General features: G+C 38.0%; 1 protein-coding gene across 2 annotated transcripts; it reads right to left on the minus strand.

Annotated features, from left to right (window-relative positions):
- Nucleotides 1-599: 599 nt before the first annotated feature.
- Nucleotides 600-27,841, minus strand: sptb (spectrin, beta, erythrocytic). 2 transcript variants are annotated; one of them, XM_053509380.1, is made up of 37 exons: nucleotides 27,596-27,841; nucleotides 23,602-23,816; nucleotides 18,522-18,673; nucleotides 18,262-18,435; nucleotides 17,512-17,618; nucleotides 17,333-17,413; nucleotides 17,132-17,247; nucleotides 16,921-17,033; nucleotides 16,656-16,843; nucleotides 16,450-16,567; nucleotides 16,140-16,298; nucleotides 15,737-16,039; nucleotides 15,423-15,573; nucleotides 14,339-15,209; nucleotides 13,984-14,121; nucleotides 13,114-13,873; nucleotides 12,814-13,016; nucleotides 12,189-12,279; nucleotides 11,929-12,075; nucleotides 11,548-11,817; nucleotides 8,919-9,143; nucleotides 8,750-8,839; nucleotides 8,377-8,661; nucleotides 8,109-8,239; nucleotides 7,818-8,022; nucleotides 7,400-7,623; nucleotides 7,108-7,258; nucleotides 6,742-6,986; nucleotides 6,506-6,644; nucleotides 6,288-6,372; nucleotides 5,968-6,164; nucleotides 5,810-5,883; nucleotides 5,661-5,724; nucleotides 5,285-5,541; nucleotides 5,017-5,190; nucleotides 4,360-4,402; nucleotides 600-1,984 (listed from the first exon to the last, which is right to left on the minus strand). In XM_053509380.1, exons 2-37 carry the CDS (start codon nucleotides 23,747-23,749, stop codon nucleotides 1,796-1,798), a joined length of 7,068 nt encoding a protein of 2,355 aa, XP_053365355.1. In that variant the 5' UTR covers nucleotides 23,750-23,816; nucleotides 27,596-27,841; the 3' UTR covers nucleotides 600-1,795. The 2 variants fall into 2 exon arrangements, with proteins under 2 accessions (XP_053365355.1, XP_053365356.1); XM_053509381.1 differs by lacking the exons at nucleotides 23,602-23,816; nucleotides 27,596-27,841 and adding an exon at nucleotides 21,594-22,225.
- Nucleotides 27,842-27,857: the final 16 nt, after the last annotated feature.

Consider the following 27,857-nt stretch of genomic DNA (forward strand, 5'->3'; position numbering starts at 1 on the left):
TGTGATAGATGGAACCATGAATTTTACTGTCTACCAAAAAATCCTGAAGGAGAATGTCCGGCCATCTGTTCGTCAACTCAAGCTGAAGCGATCTTGGGTGCTGCAGCAGGACAATGACCCAAAACACACCAGCAAATCCACCTCTGAATGGCTGAAAACAAAATGAAGACTTTGGAGTGGCCTAGTCAAAGTCCTGACCTGAATCCTATTGAGATGTTGTGGCATGACCTTAAAAAGGCGGTTCATGCTAGAAAACCCTCAAATAAAGCTGAATTACAAGAATTCTGCAAAGATGAGTGGGCCAAAATCCATCCAGAGCGCTGTAAAAGACTCGTTGCAAGTTATCGCAAACGCTTGATTGCAGTTATTGCTGCTAAGGGTGGCCCAACCAGTTATTAGGTTCAGGGGGCAATTGCTTTTTTACACAGGGCCATGTAGGTTTGGATTTTTTTTCTCCCTAAATAATAAAAACCATCATTTAAAAACTGCATTTTGTGTTTACTTGTGTTATCTTTGACTAATAGTTAAATGTGTTTGATGATCAGAAACACTTTGTGTGACAAACATGCAAAAGAATAAGAAATCAGGAAGGGGGCAAATAGTTTTTCACACCACTGTATTAGGGCAGGGGCAAAAATCCCACTGCATTTAGGTGCCCTGATGGAAATATACAAGTAAAAATACATTTAAAACAATCAGATTTGATTATGTATTATTTATGCATAAACATATACCTTTATATTTTTTCCCTAACCAATCCAATAAGTTCCAATATTTACTGTTTTCTTTTGCTCTCTCATGGCTTTACTTCCTCCTGAAGTGTGTTACATTAAAATTGGTGTTACACATTCTTCCAATATACATTCTAAAACTGAATGATTGTGTTGAACATCATTGACCCAACATTATATTCTCAAGTTTATACAAAACATGATATTAATGTGATATGATTAAAACAACAGACATGAAGCATGCTTTTGATAACTGCTATAAATTTAGATATGTCAGTAAAGAGCCTGTGATCACTGTGGCATATATTAACATAGCACCATATTAAATAAAGACATCCATTCATGCATTAGAAAAAAAATAACATTATGCATGTTAGAGGTTTTGGACTATTCTAAGTACACTTGCCAACTTTCTTTGTCCAGCAAGGTACTGTATTAGTATATTGGGGAAAGTTTTGAAGAATAGAAAACTTCGTTGACCACTGTGCTTACTGCACTTGTATTAATTCTATACAGTAGTGTACAGCGTATAAACTACACCTCCTGAGTAAACTTCTGTATGACTAATTGGCATGTACAACAAACTCTGTAACGTCCAATTGTAAATTGTACAATGTATATTGTACAAGTTCCAACACCAAGAGCACAGTATCACAGTTTACAACCATTTTAAGAAGTATGGCAAATTGAGAAAATGTTTAATGTGTGATTATAAATCCTCAAAATAATTTTAAGAAAGCATGCCAAAAAGACGCTCAAGTAATGCAAAAAAAATATATATCTTTGGTTGAGTGTGAAAACAGCATTCCTGTGCTTTTGTCTGAATATGGATCCGGTATGTTTTAGGGGGGGAGGTTAAAAAAAAAAAAAAGCAAACAAGTGGACCATTGCAATAGTTCACTGGCATAAATACAGGCACAAGTGTAATTTTCTATCTTAAAAATTAACATAATGTAAAAAAATGCATGTAGGACATTTATATAAATCAGTTCATTTCTTCAACTGTCTGTCCTCTGAGGTTTCTTTTTTGTTTTCTCTGAGGTCCTGACTTATAAGGGTCCCTCTCACTTCTTTTTGGCGAATAAACTAAACCTCTTTTCCTTTTCCTTTTTGACAGAGGAAACTTCAGGAGCACTTGAAGATGTAGGAAGGGGCAAGCTCTGGGCTCGAGGTTCTGAAGGCTCCGCTACAGGCTCCTCTGTCACATACTCTGCTGCTTTCTCTATGCCCTTAATCCAGATGTTTAGTTCTTCCTGTGGAAGTAAGATGTTATCAAGAATATTAAAATGACTTGAAAACTATTTCATTTAAAATGAAAATTTTAGACACAAGCAACTGAAAAATAAAAGCAAATCTCATACCAGTGTGGAACCACACTTAACACACACACTCTTTAGTATATCCAAGTGCCTCTTAATAAATTAGAATATCATAAAAAAAAAAAAAAATTCACTAATTTAATAAAAAAAAAGTAAAACTCATGTATTATATAGATTCATTACACACAGACTGACATACTTAAATTCATTATTTCTTTTAATTTAGACGATTATGGCTTACAGCTAATAAAAACCCCAAATTCTCAGAAAATTAAAATGTTACTCAAGACCAATTAAAAAAAAAAGATTTTTAGTACAGAAATGTTGCACTACTAAAAATGAATATGTACCGCACTCAACTCTTCTTGATTGGCGCTACATTACATTTACATTTACATTTAGGAATTTGGCAGACGCTCTTATCCAAAGCGACTTACAAAAAGTGCTTTAAAGTTTACATCATTGGATACATACTTACACTGGATTAACTAGGTTAATAACTAAGTGCCATTAGTCCAACACAACTGGGAAGAGTTTTTTTTGGGGGGGTGTGGGGGTGGCTTAGTTCAAGTACTGGAGAAACAGATGCGTCTTGAGTCGTCGTTTAAAGATAGTCAAAGTAAAGTCATTAGACTGTTGCTCAGTGGGCCAACGTCCCCTGAAAGAAAATTTGGCATTTAGTTTGGAAATCAAGATCCCAGAGTCTGGAGGAAGAGAGGAGAGGCACAGAATACAGGTTATTTAAGGTCCAGTGTAAAGTTTGCACAGTCAGTGGTGATTTGGCGAGCCAAGTCATGTGTTGGTGTTGGTCCACTGAGTTTGATTAGGTCCAAGGTCTTGGCACCTGCCCACACTGCCAAAAGTACCTGGTTTAAGGACCATCGTATTTCTGTGCTTGATTGGGCAGCAAACTCCCCCGAGCTAAACCCCATAGAGAATCTATACGCTATTATGAAGAAAAAGATGCGAGACTCCAGACCCAACAATGCAGAATAGCTGAAGGCCTTTATCAGAGCAACCTGGACCTCCATAACACCTCTGTAGTGCCACAGACTGATCGCCTCCATCCCACGCCACATTGCTGTAGGAATTCATGTAAAGGGGGGCCCAACCAAGTATTGAGTGCTGTACATGTTCATACTTTTCAGTAGTCACATTTCTGTACTAAAAGTCTTTTTTTTTTCATTTGTCTCGAGTAACATCCTGATTTTATGAGAATTTGGGGTTTTCATTAGCTGTAAGCAATAATCATCAAAATCAAAATAAATAATCACTTGAAATATATCAGTCTGTGTGTAATAAATTGATATAATACAGTACATGAGTTCCACTTTTTTAAATTTAATTATAAAAATAAAAAAACTTATCAATGATATTCTAATTTATTGAGATGTACCTGTATATGACATTTTACACAGAACACACGCAAAGCATAATTTTTGGTTTAAGTTTTACTTCTGTCACATACACAACACAATATTTCGCCAAATTATGTAATATAACTTTAATAAATCAATAACCTGTGTTCAGTTGGAGGAAAAAGACATAATGAGGCTTAGTAAGGTATATTGGGCCATCACAAGCCTCCAAAACTTCTACATGCTTCTGGTACTGCATTCTCTCTTAGTTGGTATTTTGATAATAAAGGAGGTGGTGGAGGGGGCACAGAACATTTCCCTATAGTTTGTATATGTTTTTTTAGTCAGTTTTTGCAAACCATTTTTATAATGTTCTGGAATTTTTTTTTTTTTTTACTAACAAAGTCAGGACTGTTCAAAAACTTGATATAAACGTCAAAGTATAGCATTCTCCTATGGTAATGTGACAAGGAACATTAGCCAAATGTAATAATGTGTACAAAACACGATATTTTAAAGAATTACTCTCTATACCACCAAGAAAATTATATTTTGTTCATTTTTGTAGATTTTATTTCACTGGTCATTGGACAATGTATTTTGGTTTCTCTTTATAATTTGAAAAAAAAAAAAAATTCAAACCAAGCCAAGCACTCCGTTTCAGTCCAACAGACTAAACCCCTAACTTTATGTAGAAAGGTGAAATGAAAACTCCATGACAGTTCTGCCTGTCACAGAATGCAGGAGTGATCCTATACAGTGGTAATCCATTTTTATAATCAGGCGTTTAGAACATATATTTGCACGTGATATGTTAGAATTACTGCAGTATGCTAGTGCTAGAAAACAGAAATAAATACACATCTCCCTGCTTTTATGATGCATGCATGCTAAATCCAGTACAAAAGTATTGGCTTTAGTGTTACAAGTATATTCTGGGAAAGAACTGACCTCATCTTTACACTGAAACAGGTATTCACTTCCATCTCCAAGCCTAGAAAACAGAAAACAACAATGCATGGGTTCGAGTTTCATTCCAGATGGCCAAAGAAAGAATCTGATTAGGTTTCAAAGGAGAACTCCCAAGACTCTGAAGTCATTTTAACTACTGGTGACTGAAGCACATATTTGTATATAATTGATTTTAGAAGTTTGCCTTCCAATGGTTTTTCGGGGGGAAAAAAGGATGAAAATGCATCTCTATTTAACCTGATTCTAAAATCCAGATTGTTCAAAAGGAAATGTATCTTGCAACAGGATAATAATCCTTAACACTGTGCAGAAATAATAAATGTTCTGCCATTATCATTCAGTTTTGTGGTATTGAGACTTACATACAGTGTCTAACAGCTGGCAGAACTATACTAAATATATGGCCCAATATTTTCCAAGCGATCTGGCAGAGGACAAAACTGTGCAGATGTGTAGGCTATTGGGGACAAATATTACAACTGGATTGACCCAAAATTATACATCCGACATAGCTCCTATATAAAGAAAAGGCACTGGCCTACTCTTAAAAATATTATGATCACATTTAGAAAGGGAAATACAAACATTTAAACCTTTTTAGGTTTAATAATAAACCATATGTTTTGCTATGCTTACCGTAGTTTAAACACCTGCTTCTTTTTCTTGTAACTGGACAGAGCCTCGCAAACAGCATTGTGGAGTGAAAGTGGGGTCTCTCCATGATATGTAAGATTATGGCTGAAACCCTTTGCATCCTTGTAGGCCGAAAGCTGGCCAGGTTTTAAAACAAAGTAGATGCTGTTCCAGGACCTGACATAGAAATAGAGAGATAAAATGCACTTCATGTGACATGTCAGCAAATTTGATATCATGACAACACAAGTGAAAGGACAACATAAATTACCTGTTGGTTGCTTTTTTATTCGGTCCCTCCATCTCATGTTTACGCGCAAGGGTTCCCTCCAGCAGGACTGGCACGGACTGTGACGATGTAAAGGGAAAAGTGGCAGCGTGCTCTGCCTCTTTGGTAGCCTGAGTAGATGTTGAGGGGTCCAGTTCCATAGAGACACTCTCCTGAATATCTGAAACGACGGGCACCGCTGAATCGCCCGCAGTGATATCTCCATGGCTTGAGCTGGGATCTGCTGCTACCATGCCAGACTAAACACAAAGACAGGTGTGTAAAAAAAAATGTTTAATAAATGGCCATTACAATATACAATTAAAGATATAGTATAAAAATGGAGATGAAGGGGAAAAGTTAAAAAAAAATCACTAACTAAAGATTGCTCCTCGATTGTGTCCAAACGTGAGGACTCGTCAGCGAAGCCTGTGTCTTCAACCCTAATCGCCAAGGATACATGGTTAATGAAATTATGCTATGGAGCATAAAACCTCCTCAAAGGATCTGACTTTAACTCAGGTTTACCTGCTGTCCTTTTCCGCTTCCTGTCTGTATTTTAGCAATTCCTGCTGCTGCTTCCTGATTTCAAGCAGCTCAAGCTAGAACGAATTAAAATGCACATAAGTAATTATATAATCACGTATTCTCTTATACATACGTACTCACAGCTTTAATGCACTTACTGTTGTAAGCCGTTCCAGCGCAGAGAATCTCTCCTCCCAGGTGGCAGTGGATTTCTCAAAGGCCTCATGCCTCCTGAGCAGCTTCTCTACCTCATCCACAGTCTCACCCCAGTCCTTACTGACCACATATGGCTCCTTAGCTATCAGCCAGGCTTCGGCTACAGATGCATCCCGGGCGAACTGGCACACCTCTAACACTAGGGGGAGACAATAGCAGTAGTTTCACATGACTATATACATAAAAGATAACTAGTGAAATGTGCATGAAGTGTTAACTGTAAGTGACGATATGTGTTATGTGATAATTCCAGGGCACATACACAATCTAAGCCAGTCCCATCTGTCATCCCATTTATTCAACATTTCCTTTCTCTTCTGAACTAGCTGCAGCAACTTCTCTTTGATCTACAGGAGACAGCAATGAAAAAGAAACAGGAAAAAAGCACAACTTTAACAAATCAATCCTCTCCGACACCCCTACAAGAGCGACCCCATATATAAAAGATACTTATGATATGATACTGCAGTATCTGATTACTTCATCTGAGTCCTTATGCTTGTGTGCTAGAAGAGTCCCCGCTAACTCCACACAGTCATTAAACTTTGGTCCACGAGCATCGATCTCTGCACGGATCCCTTGGTGATACTTCATTAGCAATTCCACTGACGACACGTCTCTAAAGATGTACACATGACACACAGACACATTTAGAAACATTTTATGTATAAAGTCACAAAACGACTTTAATTATGTAGAGTAAAGTCCCAGCTCACCTTGGTTTCTCTTGAGTTTCTATTTGCTGGATGATGCTTTCCATCCAGGCCATTAGGTCCCTGATCATGGTGAAAAAGCGGAACTTGTTTGCTGTCTCCTCCAGCTGTTTCCTCCTGCCGGCACAGGCAGACAGGAGACCCTTCCAGGCATCTATTACTTCTTTTTCTGTTACCTTAATGTCATCTGCCTGGACTCCAACATACTGAACATGCAGACGAGTTGCAGTGTCCTGAAACTCCTGTACCTATATATGACGAACAGAACAAATGTAAGATGGCTGAAAGACTTACATTTCTGTAAAGGTACAATAAATCAGCATTTAATTGATGCTAAGGTTATTTAAGTCTTATATAATAGTGATCTACCTGCTTTCCAAGAGAGCTAATATCTCTTTCAAATGCAGCATGTACGCGATGGAAAGACTCTGCCTTGCTGAAATCCTCTCCCAAATCTTCCGGAAGCTCATTTTGTTTCTCCTTGATCTGGACCACCAACTCCTTACCATCACAAAAGTACCTAGAACAGTAGGACAGGTTAGAACATTGAGTTATCTCCAGTTTAATTGTTTATTGAATGGACAACATATGTAAAACCACATGCATTGAGAAATATTTAATATATATTCCAACTAGTTCCATTTTATTCACATCAACTTACTTATACAGATCATAAAAAGAACTGAGGAGTTGTGTGCGGGTGTCAATGAGCTCCAAGAGATCTGCCCAACTCTCGTTTATACTGTCCTTCCATTCAGCCATTGTAGATGATTCACTATGACCACCTTCAATCAGCTTATCAACGATTTGATTCACAGTGTCCACCCTCTCCTGTCCCTCAGTCCCCGTCTTCCTGGCAAACTCCCTGAATTTGTCCCTCAGCATCTATGTGGCATTTACAGAGTCACATGGACTAATCATTATATTAAAAAAAACACAGCATTATATATTCATACCTTGTTACAAACTCACAATCTAGCCTGTGACATAATCACCAGGTCTAAAACAAAAGTTCATTCAATATCTTATTAGACTTTTTCATCTTCAAAGTGTCTTAAGGTGTGCATGTTCTTCAGTACCGTAACATGGTCCAGGTCCTGTCCCATCTCCTGTGAAGAAGCCACCACATCACGCTCAGCAATCCAGTGCTCCAGATCTTCCACCTCCCGGCATAAGAGGAAGTGATCGTAAGTGTGATCAAGCTTCGTCATGCGATCCTCAGCTAGCTCCTTCAGCCCTGCATACTGTTTGTCCACCTGACCCTGTCTCCGAATGATGTCCTCCCTGCACAGAAAAATAAACATCTAACATCTATGACACATCACTTGTTATCGAGATTGCTTTAAAACTGAATTGTAAAATCAGCATACCCTTGAGGGTGGTCTTCAGCAAACATCTTCTGAGCACGTTCAGCAAGATCCTGGATAGAATCTGCATACTCATCAACAACCTGCTTCAGAATCATGTGCCTCTTTAGTAATGTCATTGCACTCTGCTCATCCTGAAAAGAGTGGAGATTATAAGTTACAAGAAGAGAGAAGAAGATCTGTCAAGTCAAAGGCTTCAAATTACAAATAGCAAACTAAAGTTTATGGAAAAAACAGCATTTGTTTGCTACTCCTTCCTGAACAGATCTACCTTCGCCTCATCGTCGGCAATCATATAGAGTTCCTGTTCACCAATCCATGCTTCTGCTTCATCTGCATCGTTGTAGTACTGCTGGGCATCATTAGAGGCATTGAGTCGAGCTCGTCTTTTTGTCATCTCATCTTGCAGCTCTGCCCACACCTCCTCCAACCTCTCCATTTTCTCAGGGATATCCTCTGCCTTTGGGCTTCTTTCTTCAGCTTCCATCATACCTTGACCACGCTGCAACAACTCATCCACACGTGGCTGGTGACCATCGATCTCCTTCTGGAGAGTCTGTGTTTGGATAAATTTGGTTAATGGCAAAAAGTGACACAGGTTAACAGCTGTGATGTTGCCTTATGGCGGGATAAGACTAGCCCACCTGATTCTTTTTCAGGAGAAGCTGAACTGTCTGTAGATTGTTCCCATGATCCTGTGACTTTGCCATAGGCAACCTCTCTTCAAGCCAGAGCTAAAATTGAAAAAAACAAAATATTAATTGACTGTTCATTAGAGCTATGTGAAGCCCTTCTTGTGGAATTGCCACTTACTATCTCATCTTCCACATCCCTGTAGAACTGGTACACGGCTTTAGCCGCCTCAAGTTTTCCTTTGCGTTGCTCCAGAGGGGTAAGGAGTTGCTGAAAGTCACTCTGGACAGCCATGAGCTCAGCTTCCAGCTCAGGTTGCTCTTCAGTTAGCTGAGTATGCTGCTGCAAAGTCTCCTGCAGCTCTTCGGGCTCCCGTGCTTGGACTTGCACTTGATTCTGTGTTATCTGCAGAAGTACAAGACATGCTGTTCACAAAGCATTCAAACTTTTCAAGTAATAAATCCACACGTTTTATGGAATTGTAACCAGACTAACCAGACATTATCACCAGAGTTAACCAGACTATTTCTAATATAAAGCAAATCAACAGTTAGACTCAATATATAGTACTGTGAAAAGGTCTTGAGCAACCCCTCATTCCTCCATATTTTGACTTTCTCGTATTTTTTCATGTAGTCTTGAGGGATAGTTCTCCAGGCTTACCAAAGGACTATTTACTGTAGCTCTCATTTTTAGTTTAATCCATGAACCTGGTCAGTTTCAGATGATTGTTTTTTGTTTATTAAGCTACAGAGTGAAATATAATTCATTTAAGCATAAACAATATCTAACTTAAGGCATGAACCAGTGTGAAACATGTGCAGATAATGACAGATGATCAGGCCAGTGATTAGGATACTGCTGATGCTAAATGCTGAGTGGTTGAAACAGACGAGAGGGGAAATGAGATTGCTGTTGAGGTTGTTGCATAAAAAGCTATTTTTAAATTGTATCTTTAGACAATTTGCAGCCTTTCACAGTAAAACATGTGTTCCCCAATTTACAAAATGAATTCCAGTGTACTAATTGTGTACTAATTCACACAAACACACACACACACACACACACACACACTACAGGCAATTTGCTAACCACCACTGTGCCACCCAATTTAATTTTATTATGTTTTATTCAATATGAGAAAATGTGTGGTGGCTCAAGACTTTAGCACAGTACTTTATATAAAATGGTATCAGTCCCTGCTTTGTTCTCGAGCTCAGGTGACTTACATGTTCTCCCTGTGTCTGCAAGGATTCTTCTGGTTTCTTTCTACCTCCCAACAAACTAGTAGAGGGATTGGCTATGCTAAAATTACCCCTGGGTGTGTATTCAGAGATGAGAGTCCCTGAGATATGACCTTGCCTTGTGACCAGTGTATGTATTCCAGGATAGAATCCACTCTCACCAAGATAATGCAGTGCCTGAAGCCAAATGAATGAATAAATAAACCTTAATAACCCTATTGGCTTTCTATCTTGATTATGTCTGTAGGAATTGTCACCTGGTCTCAAAAATCACTAAAATGGCTCAAATAAATTTTTCATTTACTGCAATTACCCCATATTTTACAATGTTATTAAGTTAAGCCTTGAATTTTTTTTTTACGTATTTACTCACTTATTCATAAAAAAATAATCTTTTATTAGCCAGAACTGGAGGTTCCCTGTTGTGCATAACACTGACACTCCTACATTCCAAAATGACAACTGTGTACCGTGCAAATGCTGGGTTTGCAGTGCCAGCATAAGGGGACACTGGAACACTTTAACTGGCCTGTAACATCATCAAACGTTGATGCCATATAAAATATTCAAACAACAGGTGAAACGGCAAAACAGGCATATGGTTTTTTTTTTGGTGGGTTACGCACATCCCCTTTTCTGATCAAAACAAATTCTGTTAAGTAATTATGCTTATTAATTTTGCCTACTTTATGCCATTTGAAAGCATTATAACTGTTTTTTATTTTTATTGCAGATTGTTTGGCACAAATTATAAAGTATATTAAGAAATGTTAATTTTCTTCCCCACAGAATGTACGGTATGTGCAGTGTGTGTGTGTGTGTGTGTGTATTAATCACTTTCAGTTTCTAGTTCATTTATAACGAACTAGTAACCCAGCAACATCAGCTATATTATGATTTAGGATATTTTCATTTATAATTACAGCATTTAATATTATCATTCACCTGAGTCACCGGAGACACACAAGGAAACTATAGGCATGAGTGGTTACAACAAATTGGGAAAGTACTGTATAACATTTTTTTTTCAACATTTCATTATTTTGTTGATTAAAACAAGCACCAATTAGCAATTCATTCATATTAAATTGAGCACTTTTGAAACTCTCTTATATGCAACCAGTTTATCAAGGGTCCCTGGATTGTTTTCATGAGGGCTCTGGCAAAGTGGGCTAAATTTGTATTATTTTTAACTGACATGAGTCATTCAAATTGCACTATGTGGAATATGTTAAGTAGTACCTTTGTATAGAGAAGGAGTTGCTTTACCAACATGAGAATTAAATGACCTATGTCAATTAAGAAAAGAATTATGCAATTTTGCATTATTTTCAGTACAGGCCTTATAGTAATCTTTGTTTTTGAACATTTTCAAAAAATAATTGTAGTGTTCCCAAGAGAACTTTAAAGGTTCCCTCTGACAGACAAACCAATGTTTACTTTAACCCGATTTAATTTCAAACAAATCCCAGAAACAAGTGTTCTCAAAACAGAAGTTGGCAGACCATCTGAACTGTTGCTTGTTTGAAGAGTTTGTGTCTTCAAAAATTAATATGAATATTTACCTGATGCTTCTTGAGAAGAATTTTGGCACTAGTAAGATCTTTAACCTCCTCATCAACATCACCATGGAGCTGCTGCCGCAGATCAGCTAACCATTTTTTGAAATTAGCCAAGCTCTGCTGAAACAGTTCGGAGCGATGTGCATCAAACAAAAGCCGGGCCTTTTCCTGTATGGTGTGCTCCAGGATGTTCCACAGTTCGTGAAGCTTCGTCAGTCGATCATTCACAATGGGTTCAAACTCCGGTTTGGAGGTCATCAACTCATTGCCTTCCTACAAGGTTCAGAAGATATACATTCAATATATATAAGACTTACAGTATACTGTAGGTGTTTGTGATATGTTAGTAAGACGTATTTTATAGTGATATAGATATTTATAAACCTCGTCAATTTTGTTGAGCCAATCCTTATTTGAAGCCAGTTCTGCCATAAAGGCCTGGTGTTTCTGCCATTTGGTGTGGAGGTTGCGAGCCTCATCATATGAGCTGTCCTGAGCGGTCAGCATCTTCTCATTTATCCACAGAGTAAGCTGAGAAACAAGGCAGCGTTAGTAAATAATGAGTATTAAAAGTAAAGTGATAAGGAAATGATAGAAGTGAATTCCATCTATATTCATTTAGATTGAGCTGAAATTTCACTTACATCCTGGGTGTTTTGAAGAAAGTGTTGCAGGGCTTTGTTATCTCGGAGTTTCTCAGATACCTCCTTGGCTTTGTCTTGGTTCTTCTTATATCTGAAGAAACATACAATAACACATAAGGCGATTTTCCAGTACATACTAACACACAACTCAGAGTGAGAAAGTCTCACTTTCTCCAGAACAAAGCTCTGCTGTTCAAGAGGAGCACTTTTATGATGAGATCAATACCCATCAGTACAGGCGCCCAGCTCTCACTACAGCAGACGACCTCCACTTATGGGAAAAATATAGACTTCCTCTCCACTGCCTAATGCTCTTGTCTCAATGCTGACCCAAGGATGGTGAGATTACATGGCATGCTTTGGTAATATTTCTAACACTAGCTGCAAGAAGAAAAATCCATGCACACTTTCAAAGAAATGTGAATTTGGTTACTTTTCTTATAGCAGGCTCTATCAGACCTCAATAAACCAATAAAAGGCTTTTTAATGGAAAAAAGTTAGTTGTTACGGGTTGTACAGTGTTACAACCACTTTCAAGTTTCAAATGCTGTATATCCAGATTGTATGTTGGATCCTTAACACAGTAGCATACAAATGTAACATATATACATTTTTTTTTCCTGACCTGTCTTGGATTGAATCCATTTTGTCCTTTACTTTTGGGGCATAAAGGTTTCCACTGTCTATCAGTCTTTGACCTCCTTCTAGTGTACTTAATATTTTGTTCTCATTAGCCTCCATAGTGGTGACGAAGTCCTCATGCTTCTTCAAAGCCTTCTCTGCCCCATCAAGTGTCTCAGGCTGTTCCAGGTGAGACAGAACGTACTCCTAGTAAAAGTAAACACAAATATACAAATGTTTTTGTAGTCGGGCTAATGGTTTGACTGGCCAAAAAGCTGGAAAAAGGTTGGTATACAGTACGTACCTGTTTGTTCAGGATGGTTTCAGCTTGCTTTGCATCTCTTGAAAACTGTTGGAAACCCATGCCTTGGTCTAATAGGTTCTTTCGACTGTCCCACATTTTTTGCAGCTCATCCCATCCCTTATCTAGGTCCTTCAGCCTCTGATCCAGCTCTAGGTATTGGGCATCTTCCTCTTGGTCACGAGTGACGGTTGCTCCAGTGTCTCTAATGCTGTGAAAGTCCTCCTCATGTCTATCCACATCATCTTTAAGAGCATCATGAAGACTTAAGAGTCCCTCTGCCTCTGGCATGGTCATAGGCATATCCTCAGATGCAACAGCTTTCTGTGTTTTGTAAAGCCAGGACTGAAAGTCATCTAGTTTCTGCAAGAAGTTTTGCAACTTGCTCACCTCACCAAGAGAGTCTACTCTATCCTTTAGCGTTTGCTTCAATATCTCCCAAGCTTTGTTTAGGTCGGCTTGTCGGTCCAGGATGTCGGCGGCATGCTCAGGATGGTCTTTAACAAGTTGTTGGGCCTCACCATGTAGGAAGTCCAGCTTATTCTGAATCGCAGCCATGTCTCTTTCAATGCCATAAAGTTTCCTCTGAATAATCATGACAGCAGCCAGGTCATTTCCAAGGTCCTGCGTAGACTCAATGACTCGTGTCTTTTCCTTGATCCATGTCTCAGTTTCATCACACTCAAGCCCATAGTTGTGAAGACTGAGTGCTGAATCGACCTTTTGCTTCTTAAATCCTACCATATTCTTAAAATCTTCCCACCTGTGAGAAGAGTATAAGAGTTATTAAAGTCCTATGATTTTTTATATTTAATGGGGCAACTAAATTAAGCTGGCATGGCTTGAAAGTCATATCTAAAGACTAGTCCTTACCTCTTATTGAGCCGAGTCTGACATTCCTTCACTTCTTTGAATCGTGGGTGCCTGCTGTCCTCTAGTTGCTTGGCGGTTTTGTTTATATTGTCCACCCGTGTCTGCATGTTGTCCATTTCCTGGGCAAGAATGCTTAACCTGACAAACACAAGAAATTATTCATGCATGAAAACTGTATATTACAAAATGTTCATCCAAAGTGTCATCATGCTGCTCCTTGAATTTGGAATTTGCAATGGAATGGCATGTGGGTCAGTAATGCCCATATGTTCTTAAAATAAGAAGTACTAAATGCCGCTCCACCATGACATACTTGACACATACCAACCAGGGTGGGCTTAGAACATGGACATACCTATTTTGAACGACCTCCAAATCTTCCAGATTCTCTGGTGTTTCTAACCCGACCAGCCATGTCTCTTTCTGACCCATCCAAAGCTCACAGGCATCTGTCTCACTGAAAATGGTGTACAGGGCCAAAGTGTCCTCTAGCTTCTTTTGCCGCAGGTCTGAGAGAGACAAAAGCTCCATGTACAGATCCCTAATGTCCTTCAGACGTCGTTGGATGTCTGGTGTGCTTTTAAGCTCCTCTGGCAGTGAATTGGCCTGTTTGGTCAAAGCATCAATAGTGGCTCCATTCTTAACTGCCTCATCCCTTAGGGCATGATGTTTCTTGAGCATTCTCTGTGTAGTGTACTCCTCATGCCCGATATCCTCACTGCTCATTTGCTGGATGGCATCCAACAACCAGGCCTTAAGGTCATCAGCGTCACCCTGGAACTGAAAGAAACGTTGGGTGTCCTGGAGGTTCTGTTTGCGGAAGGCAGCGAGATCCTCCAGCTGCTGCCACTGCCTTTGTACTTCATCCATGCGTTGTTGCACTTTAGGAGCACCAAAATGCTTGGCTTTTACCATGTTCTCACCTTCGGCCATCACATCCTTCATATGATCACCCCGAGCACCTAGCTCATCTTCAAAAGCACTGTGTTTACTCTGCAGCACCAGCACACTGGTCAGGTCCTTGCCATAGTCGAGAGAGGAAAAGATATGTTCCTTTTCACGGATCCAGCTCTCTAGTTCTGCTATCTCCCAGAAAAAGTTCCAGAATCTGCGAGACTGCTCCAAACGGGCCTTGCGTCGAGCTGAGAGTGCACACACCTCCTGATAGCATAGGTCTAAGTGTTGTACCCTGTCTCGAATCACTTGGGGGTCACATGGTTTGTAGCCTAGTCAAGGAGGCGGAAAACAGAAGTTAGCAAAATGAATAGGTGAAACTATGTATAATTATATAGTGAAAATACTGTGTAATTCTTTCGCTTTATACATTTACATATATCAGTACATTTACTTAGAATTTTACCATTTTGGTAATAATTGTATGTGATAATAGCGTAATAACATGCTAACAGCATGGAAAGTTTGAAAGAAGTTCTACTAACTGTCTCCATTTGCGAATTTGAGAGCAGCTGCATTAGCAGAGCTCACTCTCTCTGCTTGCACAGCAATATCTGCTTCAATTAGCGCATGCTTTTGCAGAAGATCCTCCACCTCCAACAAGTGCTTCCCAAAATCAGTTGACTCCAGACGAGGCTAATGATAAGTATGAGTTAAGTTACATTCAAAACATATATAAATCATGACAAAAATAACCTAAAGCTTGAATCAATATTATGCATAGGCAGATCTTTACACAAAAATGTACTGTAAAGCTGAAAGAAAATCCTTCATAACACTAATGAAAACCCTCTTCTACCTTCATCTCATCCATCCAGGTAATGATGTACAGCATTTCTTGGAAGATTCTTTGCAAGGTGAGATTTTTCTCCAGACGCCCCCTGCGAGCACTCAGAAGCTCCTGGAGGTAGTCCCAGAGCCTGAGGATATTATCTTTCCTTGCATCAATCCGTTTAGCATCATGGTACCTTTCTGCCTCCAGCTCTTTAGACAAGGCCACCAGGGCATGTACACGCTCTTCATATGAAGCAATGTCTGTCTCAATGGCATCGTGCTTTTTCTTTGCTGCCTCTACTGCTGGCAGATCGTATCCAAAATTATCCTACAAGGTAAAGTACAATTCTGTATGTTAAAATTCATATAAAATATCTAGATAGATAAACAACATGTCATGTCTTTGGCATGTAGGCAACACAATTTACCTGTGCTACCAGTTTTTGGTTCTCCTGCAGCCAGGTCTCTCTCATGGCAGCCTTTCTGTCGAAGCGACGCGCCATTTGTTCAAGCTTTTCCTGCCTGATGAGCTCATCCCTAAGCACCCTCTCTCGCTCGTGTTCAGCCCGCTCCAATTGTTCCCATGCCTGGTTCAGGTGATAATTGTTCGTGCTCAATATCTAATATTTCACAAATAACTTTTGCCACATTATTATTAACTTCAAAGAAGTAGTACTTTAAAATAGTAGAAAAAAGTTAAGCAGAGGTAGATCTCAAAATTTGAAAGAGGAGTCTCACTCTGTTGATGTCTGCCACCAATGCGCCCTCTTTAGGGGTGTAAACCTTCTGATTGTTGGCCCTCATCCTACTTTGGATTGTGAAGAGCAGTACCTCAAGGTTTCCCTTCTCCTGAAATCTTTATTGACATTTAATTAACATTAATTAAACATGAGCTATTGCAAGGTCATAAAATATCATAAAGTACATTGGGTTCAATCTCTTACTTTGGAGGTTTCTCTATAGTACGGTATGAGTTGAAGGCTTGTAATTGTTGCTGGACTCCATTCAGAGAGTTCGCAAGTTTGCGGTTGTTCAAGATAATGATGGTCTGTTCAATCCATTTTAACAGGTCTGAGGAAAGTGTCTCATACATCTTAATCATCTCCTCTGTCTCACTGGCATGGTCTAGCACCTAAAGAGTGACATGCCTTTTCAGTGCATGTTTGATTTAAATAAATCACACACCCACAAAAGTACAGCTTCCCTCACCTTCCCAATTCGCTTGCCTTCAACTGCCAGAGCTTTCATCTTGGAAAAGTAGTGATAGAAAGCAACAACATAAGTGATGATGGACTTCTCATCTGGGTTCTCGGTATATACATCTACAAATGACAGAACACAAAGATGTTCTTGTTAACAGAACAATGATGAAATAAGAATGTTTTTATTAAAAGTTTTTGGTATAAAGATATCTTCTTGCCTTCTGGGTCCAGTAGCTTGGTGATTCCAAGGTTTTTCTCAGCCACATTGAAAGCTTGGTGAAGATTATGAGTTGGATTGGACCTCTGAAGGGAGCCATATTCAATCAGATCTGGCCTAAAAGAATAAAGGATTAGAAACGTTTTTTTTTTTTTTTTTTTTTGTGGCAGTATTTTATTATTTTGCTTTTGTTTCCCCTTACCTGTGTTTGTGGATAAGGGCATTGAAAGCTAAGCCATCCTTCCAGCTTGTGGTGAAGTTGGTGATATTAACATTTGGATACCTAAAAATACAAAAGAATACAAAATTAAAAACCAATATACGATATCGAATGTGACATATAATATCCCGATAGGATCAAGGTGGCTGATAATATTTTACCCAGTTGTCTTCATTTGACACCAAAGCAGCAAGGCGTCTTTAGCAGAGCGCGTCTCCTGCTTACCCGTCTTGTCTACCCGGCCTACCTCAACTACAATGTCTTGAATCTGTGAGACAGAAAGTATGTTGAAGAAAGATGGTTACACTGTATGCTGGCTGTCCCTAACATGCAGAAATTATCATTATTTTATGCCATTTAAATTATGAGCAAAGGTTAAATAATTTATTCATTTTAAATCACTAATGCCTAATCAAAATGTTACTGTCGCGCATAATGTCACTTAATTACAACTTATTAAGGTTTCAATTCTGGAAGATATGTAAGGATTGAAAGCTAAAATGCTAAATGCTAAAAACATTTTTTCAACACACTAAAAAAACAAACCAAACCAAAGTAAAAGCAGTTAACTACTTCCATACCTTTGCTCTGCTTTTCTTCTATGTTGAGGGATTAAATTATGCAGCAGCTCATATTGTTTGAACTAGCTATGCTAAAAATACACTGGCTGTCAAATGTAGTAGTGATTAATAATAAATACAAATCTTGTTATTTGTCAGTATAAATACTAACGCTTTGTTGCTGTGAAACAAAATTAAAAAACATTGTAGAAACATGGAATCTTGGCAAACTGCTATATTCTATGTGTGGCAGGATGTTTGAATAGCTTGAGAATTGTTTCTCATTTTTAATCACATGTTACTCATTCGTGAAGGAGCACTTTAATCATACATCTGTGGCATTCGGCTCACCTGGAAGCGAAGAATGATTGTCCAAATAAGTCCCAGGATAAGACGGTGGTTTCCGTCCACAATATCATGTGACCCCATGTTCTCCAAATGAACCCTCTTCTCCCTTAGAAACTGCAGGGCCTTGTCTACATTCTCTAGACAGTGAATCCTCATTCGACCTTTAGTGGGCCTCGGCTAGAAAATACAGAAACAGACTATTGGTAAAGTCTGAACATTATCGTCTTACTGATTTCATCCTAGTTGTAGTAGCAGATACTCACCAGTCTTTCCCCTGAGAGAACCTCAAGTAATCTGATGAGCATCCTCCCATCCCGCAGGTCTAGATAGAGGTCTGAGATACGGCAGCTGACTCGAGCCAGGATGGAGTTTACCCATTTTGTGAAGGTCTTCTTTTGCACAGCTTCTCTCTCATCTAGTGGGCAGAGTGAGAGGAAAATATTTAGCTAACTTAGCTAGACTCAAATGCTTACTTGTTTTTTTCCCTCTCTGTCCATATGTTCACTTTTAACATAGATTTATGACTTCGGGGCCTTAACAGTACATAGATACAGATAGTATGTGCTGAGCAATGTGTATTTGAGATAAACAGAAATCTGCATAGAGGTGTAGGTTTTGACTTTATTCACGACAAATATATTTTTGATTGTTGCTTTTATGAAATAATTGGACCAAAGGGGCTTCCTGAACAGTCAAATAGATTAAATGCTAAATAATGCTAAATACAAAAAAATGATGTGTCAGCTTGGAAAGCTCACCAATCCTCCTACTTTTGGGTATGTAAAAATTTATTCCTCCAGGACCTTCCAAACAAGATTTTAAATTAATCTGCATCATTAATAACTATTTTATAAAGTGATTCAGCCCTCATGACAACAGAAGACAAACAGGAGAGAGAGAGAGAAAGACAGAGAAAGGGAGGGAGAGAGAGGAGGAGAGAGGGAGGGAGGGGAAGAGAGAGAATACAGCTAATGGTACTTTAGAAAATAGATGGAAAACATTCATACAGCCTACAAGTGCCTGAAAGGACCCATGCTTTTAGGCTTACCCTCCATAAAACACTATCCTACCCTGTTTTACCCCTTAACTACAAAAAAACAGTGCATCACGCAGAAGCATTGTTAAACTATATTTAGCATATATGTCGCTCTTATATTAAACAAATAAATTAATAAACTATTAATAAACTTTATCCATACTGATAAATTGTTAGATCTGAATGAATCATATTACAGAAGAAAGAAAGCTGCAGCATTAAAAACTAAAAAGACACCAACCGCGATAATCAACGTCTGAAAAAGTCATCAAAATTACAAAAAGGAAACATTCTAACCACACTTGTACTACTCAGATTAAACTTTTTGCCCCTATCTGTATAATTAAATATCACTGCTCCTACATAATGGGATTTCAGACTATCTTTATATCTGGTAACTTTACCCCAGGGTAGAAAAACAATGTTATTCAAACTGCTAACTTCCTCACTGTGCAGTCTGTAAGCAAGCATGGCTTCTGTTTTTTTTGTTTCGTTTTGTTCTTTTTTTTAATGCTGCCTAGTGCATCACTCTGGCTGTTCTCACCTGGTTCAATCCTAGCATGACGGAACAGAAACTCGGCTAAATTGTGCCATCAGAGAGACGAAAGCATCACCATCAGAAGGAGAATAAATGTTGCTCAGCTTCTGATGCCTTGCTCTCAAATCTTCTCTCGAGGTCTAGCGACCGGCCAGTGAATTATTTATACTGATGGATTTTCCTTGTACTGAGCAAGCCTGTGTTTTGCTCTACAGTCAGCATTTGCTGTACAGCCATTCAGAAAATTTATTGGTGCCCATCACTAAATGCTAACTTGTAGTTAACTGAGTGAAATGAGTCATATGACCAACAAGGTGATTGGAGGTCACGTTATAGTTGACATTATATGAAAATAATCAGTGGAAGGAGAGGGATAGAATAGAGAAGTAGGAATAAAATAGAGGACTGAAATACAATCTGCTTTTATGCCAAGCCCAAAAATGAAACTGCCACTAGGATTGTTGGCTCATTGTTTTCAAATATACCTCTTACAAAACAAATAAATTCAGGGATTTCATTTTTTAGACATGTCATTTAGCTGTAAATCCTCGCTAGGGGAAGTTAGCTCAAACTTAGCATAACTGGAAAAAGATCTACTGTAAGAAATACTTCATGCAATCTTTGCTAGCATAATAACAATGATTTGCTAACAGTAAGCAGAGGAGGGAGTTAACAAAGCTCTATTATTTAGTATCAGACAACTTCATGGAGTTATAATTCCTCAGAAATCTAAACTACAACGAATATGACATGAAGAATTAGCTTTGGCACCCATCACTGTAATGTAAATGTTGTATTTATCAAAGCAATTTGTATTGTAGTGGCTAGCTATTAGCACTCAGCTCATTTGTAACATGAGAGTTAACTTGGAACTAATATTTGATAGCAATAAAGCTGGTAGTTAGCTGATATTCTCCCATGAGTTGCTTTAAAAACCTTCAGTACGTGATATAAGGCTGATGTATTTTCTTTTGTTTACATTTAAATCCATACTTTCACTAAAACAAAAGTTAATACTTTTTTACCTTGAGTCAAGAACTTAAAGTTATACTTCAGCTTTCAGCAGACTACTGACTAAAATTAGTGTTTATATTTTAATTTCAATAAAGAATTATAATGGATTTCATTATGGTCACTGAAATTATGTGACTAAAATTAGTGCAAAAAAATAACTGTAAAATACATGCAAATGAATTGTTAACATATTTCCACAAGCTGTTGTATGCTTACAACCTGCTGATTTAAAAAAAACAAAAAAACAAACAAAACTAAAAACTGCAGTGACAGTGTAAAGGTCCTTTTGTATTTTATTAAAACAATGTAGAAATACCATGCATGTTAAGTTACTTTATAAAAATGCTTATTCTATTGATTTTTATTTATTATGCAATTAATAAGACTAAGTAACCCTCACATAGTCTAATCTAGCCCCTTAAAAAAGTAATGCCGATGCTCCTGTTTTATATGAACAAAATTCATATTTATTTATAAAGAATATTTGATCATAAATATAGCATAGCATGAAGTGTTTTTACTAAAACACTATCAGTATTTTCTTAAACATAGTGTACCAGCACAGTGATCTAATACTACACTGTTAAATATTTAATGGCAATGCAGTCATGTAAACAAATACTCCACAAAAACCACCACAACCAAACTCACTTAACTAACATATGTAATGCTGGAACATGGCAGGGGATGGTCCGCTTTGTCTTAGAGAGGGAGAGAGGGGCAGAGGATGCAGCCAAAAGAGTCTACCTTGAAGCTGTCTGAACCTCCCGTCTAAGATGGAGTGGAAATAGATGTTGGAGGTGCTGTGGCTTAGCCATCGGGTGCGTTTCATACTCTGTGAAGAGGATGATGAGGACGAAGAAGGTTTTTGTGGCGGCGAGGGTCGGGATAGCCTTGAAGTATAGGAAGATGAGGATGAGGAAGATGAGGAGGAGGAGGCAGAGCCCATTGATGAGGCTTGGGCTGGTAGAATGCGCCGTGAAGTGCTGTTCCTCTCAGGGAAATTCTTGGGTTCATGCTTGGTGTATCCGTTAGTCTTGGGTGCTGCCTTGTTCTCGGTACATTGAACTCTGGACACAGGCGGTGTGCTCCTGCTTCTGGTGGCTTGAGTGCTGACACGGATGGGGAGATCCTTTCCTGAGGAGTAGGTACTGGAGCGGATTGAACTGACCTCTCTGCTGGTCTTCAGGCTGAGCTTCACCTCTGGCAGCTGGCTTTGACTCACAGGCATGGTGCGACATAGACAAGGACTACTCATCATCACCCAGCGCTTCACACACCTCTGCAAGTCAGCTTGGCAGATGCAAAGTCTATCGCTTCCTCTGTTCTGTCTTCGGGTCCTCCTCCTCTCCCATTCTCCCTCCCTCCCTGTTTTTTTTTTTTTTTTACTCACAGCTAGTGCAAGGAGCAGCTTGTCCAGCGCCCAACTCATGCATATAGTATATCCTTTCTCACTTCCTCCCTTGCACAAACACATGATATCATCATATGGGAAGTATGTGGTTGCATGTTTTGAAAAGCATTTATTAAAACACTGTAAGCTTTTTAAAACACATATAAAGAAAGGGATAGGTGAAAAAGTGCAGGATGTGTACTGTATATTTGCAGAAAATATATGTCTGTGAAAACAAGTGAGGAAAACAGAATGCAAGCATTCAGAAAGCTGAACATAAAGTTTAGGAAGCCGGAACTAACCCGAAAGTGAGTACAAATTTATATTTACTGTACAACAAATTTATTTTATTTATCTGTATATAATGTGAAATAAGGCCCTTCTGTTAGCTTGTTTTGAAAGCTGTTTGATCACAAGCGCCCCTCACTCTCAGTCTGTCTGCTTAATATCCCCCTCGCTCTTTGTCAGGAAACTCTAATTGTATTAAATAAAGATCACTGCACATGCCGAGCACATTACACCAGCTCTCTACTGCAGCAGCATGTCTGCACCTTAAAGACACAGGCTTTAGAAACATCACAACACAAAATAGTGTTTTCTGAGTTGTTGTACCTGTCCTTTCCAAATAAGCATCCTTATTAAAATGTCACATAATCTGAGGAATGGACACAACAAATTCACAGAAATTGTTTCATTTAATGCTTTGTGCACATGCCAAGGCTTAGTTATGGCTGTGTGCATGTGTGTGTGGAGGGATATCAATCCACAACTCCTCTTTAGCCTTTTACCCTACCGTCTTGCTCTGAAAAATTATAAATACTGTAAGAATATAATGATTGCAATTTGATTTGAGTCCCATACAGATACATTTATACATATTCTCCAGGTCCAACACAATCCAAATCAGGATAAAGTGTTTCTGAAGCTGAATGAATTAATAAAATGACTTTGAAAGAATGATTACACATGTGTGTGTAGGTGTGTGTGTATGTGTCGGGAACACATGCAAAAAGTCTGGCCTTGCATAGAGCTATTTTAAGGCTCCATTTTCAGAGCAGCCATGCCACAGGTGTAGCAGCAATGACATTGCTTCGAGCTGTGGATGCAGACAGACAGGGCAGCTGTCCAGCTCAATCATACTAAAGAACGCTGGGCATGTAACAGTGATCTGAGATAGCTGGCTGGAGAAGCAAAGGGGGAGGAAACGAGTTGTAGGAAAAGGTTTTGGTTGTGAGGTCAGACTTGTCTTAGACTTAGATTTTTTAGTCTAAGACGCTTAGAGGAACTTGAAAAAAAAAAAAAAAATCTTAAAATGTGTTATTACCCCAAATTACCCTTTGGGTCACATCGTACAAAACTGACCTGCGAGAGCTTTGATGCGTGAACGCTCGAAGACCCGAGCTGTGCTGTTATCATTGTCCAGCTCCTCATCAGACAGCTCGAAGCGCGTGTTGATGCGGCTGTACTGCTGTGTGATATCAACATGGTCATAGTCCGTGGTGGAGGTCATGGCTGCTGGAAAGGGGCAGAAAGGCCAGAAGACCTCAGAACAATGAGGAATGGGGTAAATGGGTGATCTAAAATGAAAAAAGAGATCTATTAATTTTTCTGCTGGGCATCAGGGCAAAACATATAACAGATTTTTTTTCAAGCTGATGATTATTGTACATGGTCTAATATTAATCTTATTTCATTAAACACATAACTGATTGACATTTTATTTGAAAATGTAGCAAAACCACCAGAGAATATGATTTTAAATACTTAACCGGCAATAAATCAGGTACTGTTTGATGTGGGAGTTTTTAAATACCAGGAAAAAAACAACCTACTGTTAAACAACAAGGCATCGCAGCAACACATGGTTATGCTCTTCAAATTAGTCATTAACACTGACATTTGACTAAGCGAGCATTTTGGACTACGTGCATGTACCTCGGTGGCCTGAAGGGTGAAGGTATGTTTTAAAGATAGCTCTATCTTCCAGAGACATGCTGCTTTTTCCTACTCTTATCACCCAACACAAGGGGCTGGGCAACCCCTCCAAGTAAAATAACAGAATTCTACTAACTTCGTCACATATTACGTGTTTTTAGCTAATGTACATGACTGCTTAGTTCAGGATTCAGCCATGTGTAAAAGCTTTGATTCAGCAACTTCAATTTATAGACTTATTCATCTGAACTGTTTGAGGCACAAAGACAGGATTTGTTACACAATGGACCCAAAAGTATTCAGACACTTAAAGTACTTATAAATGTATGAATTATTAAATATACAGTACTTATAAATGTATGAATATCACTGCATTTTTTTTTATATACAAGTACAGTATTCAAGCATATATTTTATTTTAATGAAAGCACACTGTTATGTTTAAAAATCTAAATATAATAAATAAATGGGTCCGATATTAGACAAAAAGTGTTTGGATATTTAAGCATATTTGGGTTAATTTAAAATTATTGTAATGTAATGAACTACACCATTGCATGTGGCTACTGGTATGGTGACACCTGTAAAAAAAAATTGAAGCTGACTACACACATCCACTATAAATTACCTTGGGATTGCAGGTTAAAAGCAATTGAAAAAATTGCTAAGGACAAAAATGTAAGCTGTGAGAAAATGTGTAGCATTATCTACAGTATTAGTGTGGCAAAGGACAAAGAAGAAAAAAACTTTCTTTATCCACAGTTTTTTTTTTTTATTGTTTAAATGAAAACTGACATCATATAGGAAGACTAAGTAAAATCAAGAAAAATGGATTGCTTTAGACACTAATGAAAAATATAGAAGAAGTAAAAGCGTTTGTTTCTTCAAGAAACATGGACCTAACGGCAGAGTTGTGATTAAAAATTAAAATAAGGCCCAGAGGTGGGTATGTAAAAGACTGGGGCTGTTTTTCCTGCAGTGGTTTGGGGAACTAGTGTTCACTGATGCCATTATGAATTCAGAAATGTACAGAAGCAATCTGCAGGCAAATGTACAGAAATCACTTGAGAAATTAAAGTGGATTTTTGAGCAGAATAATATTATAGATAATTTTTTTAATATATAACATTTAAATTATGTGACACATGTTTTAAAAAAATACTTTGTCAAAGAGAAAAATTAAAGTCTCACAATGGATCTCCTAGACCACTGACGTAAACTGTATAGAACATCTGTGAAATGCAAAGGTTTCTGTCTAGAGGTTATTTATATATATATATATATATATATATATATATATATATATATATATATATAATTTTTTAATGTACTTTTAATGTATTTTTGTTAAATATTTTGCTTAGAAAGTGCTCTTTATCATTTAAATAAATGCCAAATTGCTTGAAATGCTTTCTAATAAAAGAAACCCATAAAGTACATTTGCAAGCCACAAGTGTGGCTTAACACTTCCTAACACTTTCTAGGATCACATGATTACATGTTTCCAGCCATTATCAGTAATGTTTTATGCCTGACTAAATATATTCCTTTTAACTAAGTACCAAATACTGTACTACAATTATTTAAAAAATCACCAAATGAAATATGCTTTATGATCATATAAGCTTTAAACACAGTAAGATTGTCACCTCAACTGAATCATGACACACTTATTATAACGTATAATCATATAATGCAAGAAGCCAAGAAGAAAGAGACTAACAGGTTAGAAAAAGAGGCCCTGGTAAAGGAGAAGCACTTCTTTCACACTCTTCTCTGTATCAGGAGGTTGCAGAGAGGATATTATCAGAGAATGACGCTCCCTCCCTCAGCAGGAATACCCTTATCAAAGTGTACAGAGTCTACTTCAGCTCCTTCAGCCTGAGCTCTGCAACTGTACAGTACTTTCGTTTATGTTCAATCACACAGCATGTGACATAGCTCCTGCTATCTGGATAGTCCTCGCATAAAAATGTCAAAGTATTCTATTACTGGTTCGACTTCAAAATGGATATTGTTTCAGATACTCCGTATATTTGACATCAGCTGATATTCCTACAGTATCATGCCAAGCAAACTCCTAAAGCAGGAGGGTGTAGTGGAATATTTCTGACGTGTGTGATGATAAAGTGGCGAAACTAGAGACGGGCGTGGTTTAGATGCCATCATGTGCTGTGGCATGAAGAACTACAAAATAGCTAATAGTTCTCTGTTTTTCCACAAATAAATGCTTATCAATATTATTGCCATAAGCAAAAAAATTCATAAATACAAGAATAAATCCTGGAAGCCTTAATAGCAGCTGATACAAAAAAAGGAATAGTGCGTGTTTATGTCATGTATATGAAAAATTGAAAAATGGTCTTGTTATACGATTGTGATTTAACCCCTAATACTTGCAGGAACGGTCACTAGGTCTTAACATGCATTTCATTCCGGTTAATGACTAATTTTATAGAATTTACTGTGTTCTCCTAGGAATAACTGAGTGCTTAGAAACAAAAACTGCAAACTACTGTAGAGTGCCCAAAATGGAACAAATCAATGTTAGACTATTCCTGGAATATTTCAAATAGCATTCAACAGGTTGGTAATGTCGATTTAAGCTTATATTATAAGTGTGCAGACTAGAGCAGATTGTCCTTATAAGGTAAGCCCTAGATAGTTCACCAACTTGCTTTGTTATTTCAAAGCTTGGTGATAAAACAGGACTGTTTCAATTTTGCTGATAGTAAAACACAAAAAAAGCGACACTGTTTATGTAATAGACAGAAAACGTGTGCGCCTGTGTGTGTATGTGTGTGTGTGTGTATGAGAGAGAGAGACAGACAGACAGAGGATTTGGAGCTAATAGTATCATATTTCTGCTCCAGTGCTGTTACAGTTTGATTTCAGCTCACGTTTGTTACTTTCTCATCTTAAACAATCAATTAATCTGACTTTTCCCACCGTGTTTAATATTATAAAGTAAAATCTAAACTTTGTTAAACAACAAGTACCATTAGTGAGTGAAGTGGGGAAAAAGTTCAACTACATCTCCTTTGGCCTTTACAGTGTGATATACACGCTACAGCTCTCCAACATACAGACCACCAAGAAACAATATCTACTCTTCATATACAGCCATTAATAATAAATATACATAATTATACTATACAATAATTCATATCATTAATGAACAAGGTAGGTAAATAATTAATATAGAAAGTAAATAGATGGTAAGTTATAAAAAAGTAATCATATATTAGAGAATTAAATAATTGTACGCCCATACAGTGCAATAATACATGTGTAGTTTCTTTACTTAATAAATATTAGCCTTGAAGGCCTTATTATCCCTATAATAATAATAATAATAATAATAATAATAATAATAAGTCGTGAACATTCTGAGTTAAAATGAAATAATTAAAATACTTACCAATAGTGATTTTGGACTATTATTGGCAATTTCCTCTTGAATGTATAGTTGAAAGGAATCTGTTGTTTGTAGGTCGGGTGTGTTATAATCCGAGGTGAGGCGCTGAGGCCGGGGACAGCGACATGGGGACTGAGTGCAGCTCGGCGCTCTCGACCCGCCCTAACGGTTAAAAATAAAGTGCGCCTCGCAGCGCACAGCGCAGGACGCACATTCCTGCTGAGTACCACTGCCTTTAAATGGCACATGCACTGAGAATGGAGCT

This window comes from Clarias gariepinus, chromosome 13 (assembly GCF_024256425.1).
Source record: "Clarias gariepinus isolate MV-2021 ecotype Netherlands chromosome 13, CGAR_prim_01v2, whole genome shotgun sequence".
Taxonomy (NCBI): domain Eukaryota; kingdom Metazoa; phylum Chordata; class Actinopteri; order Siluriformes; family Clariidae; genus Clarias; species Clarias gariepinus.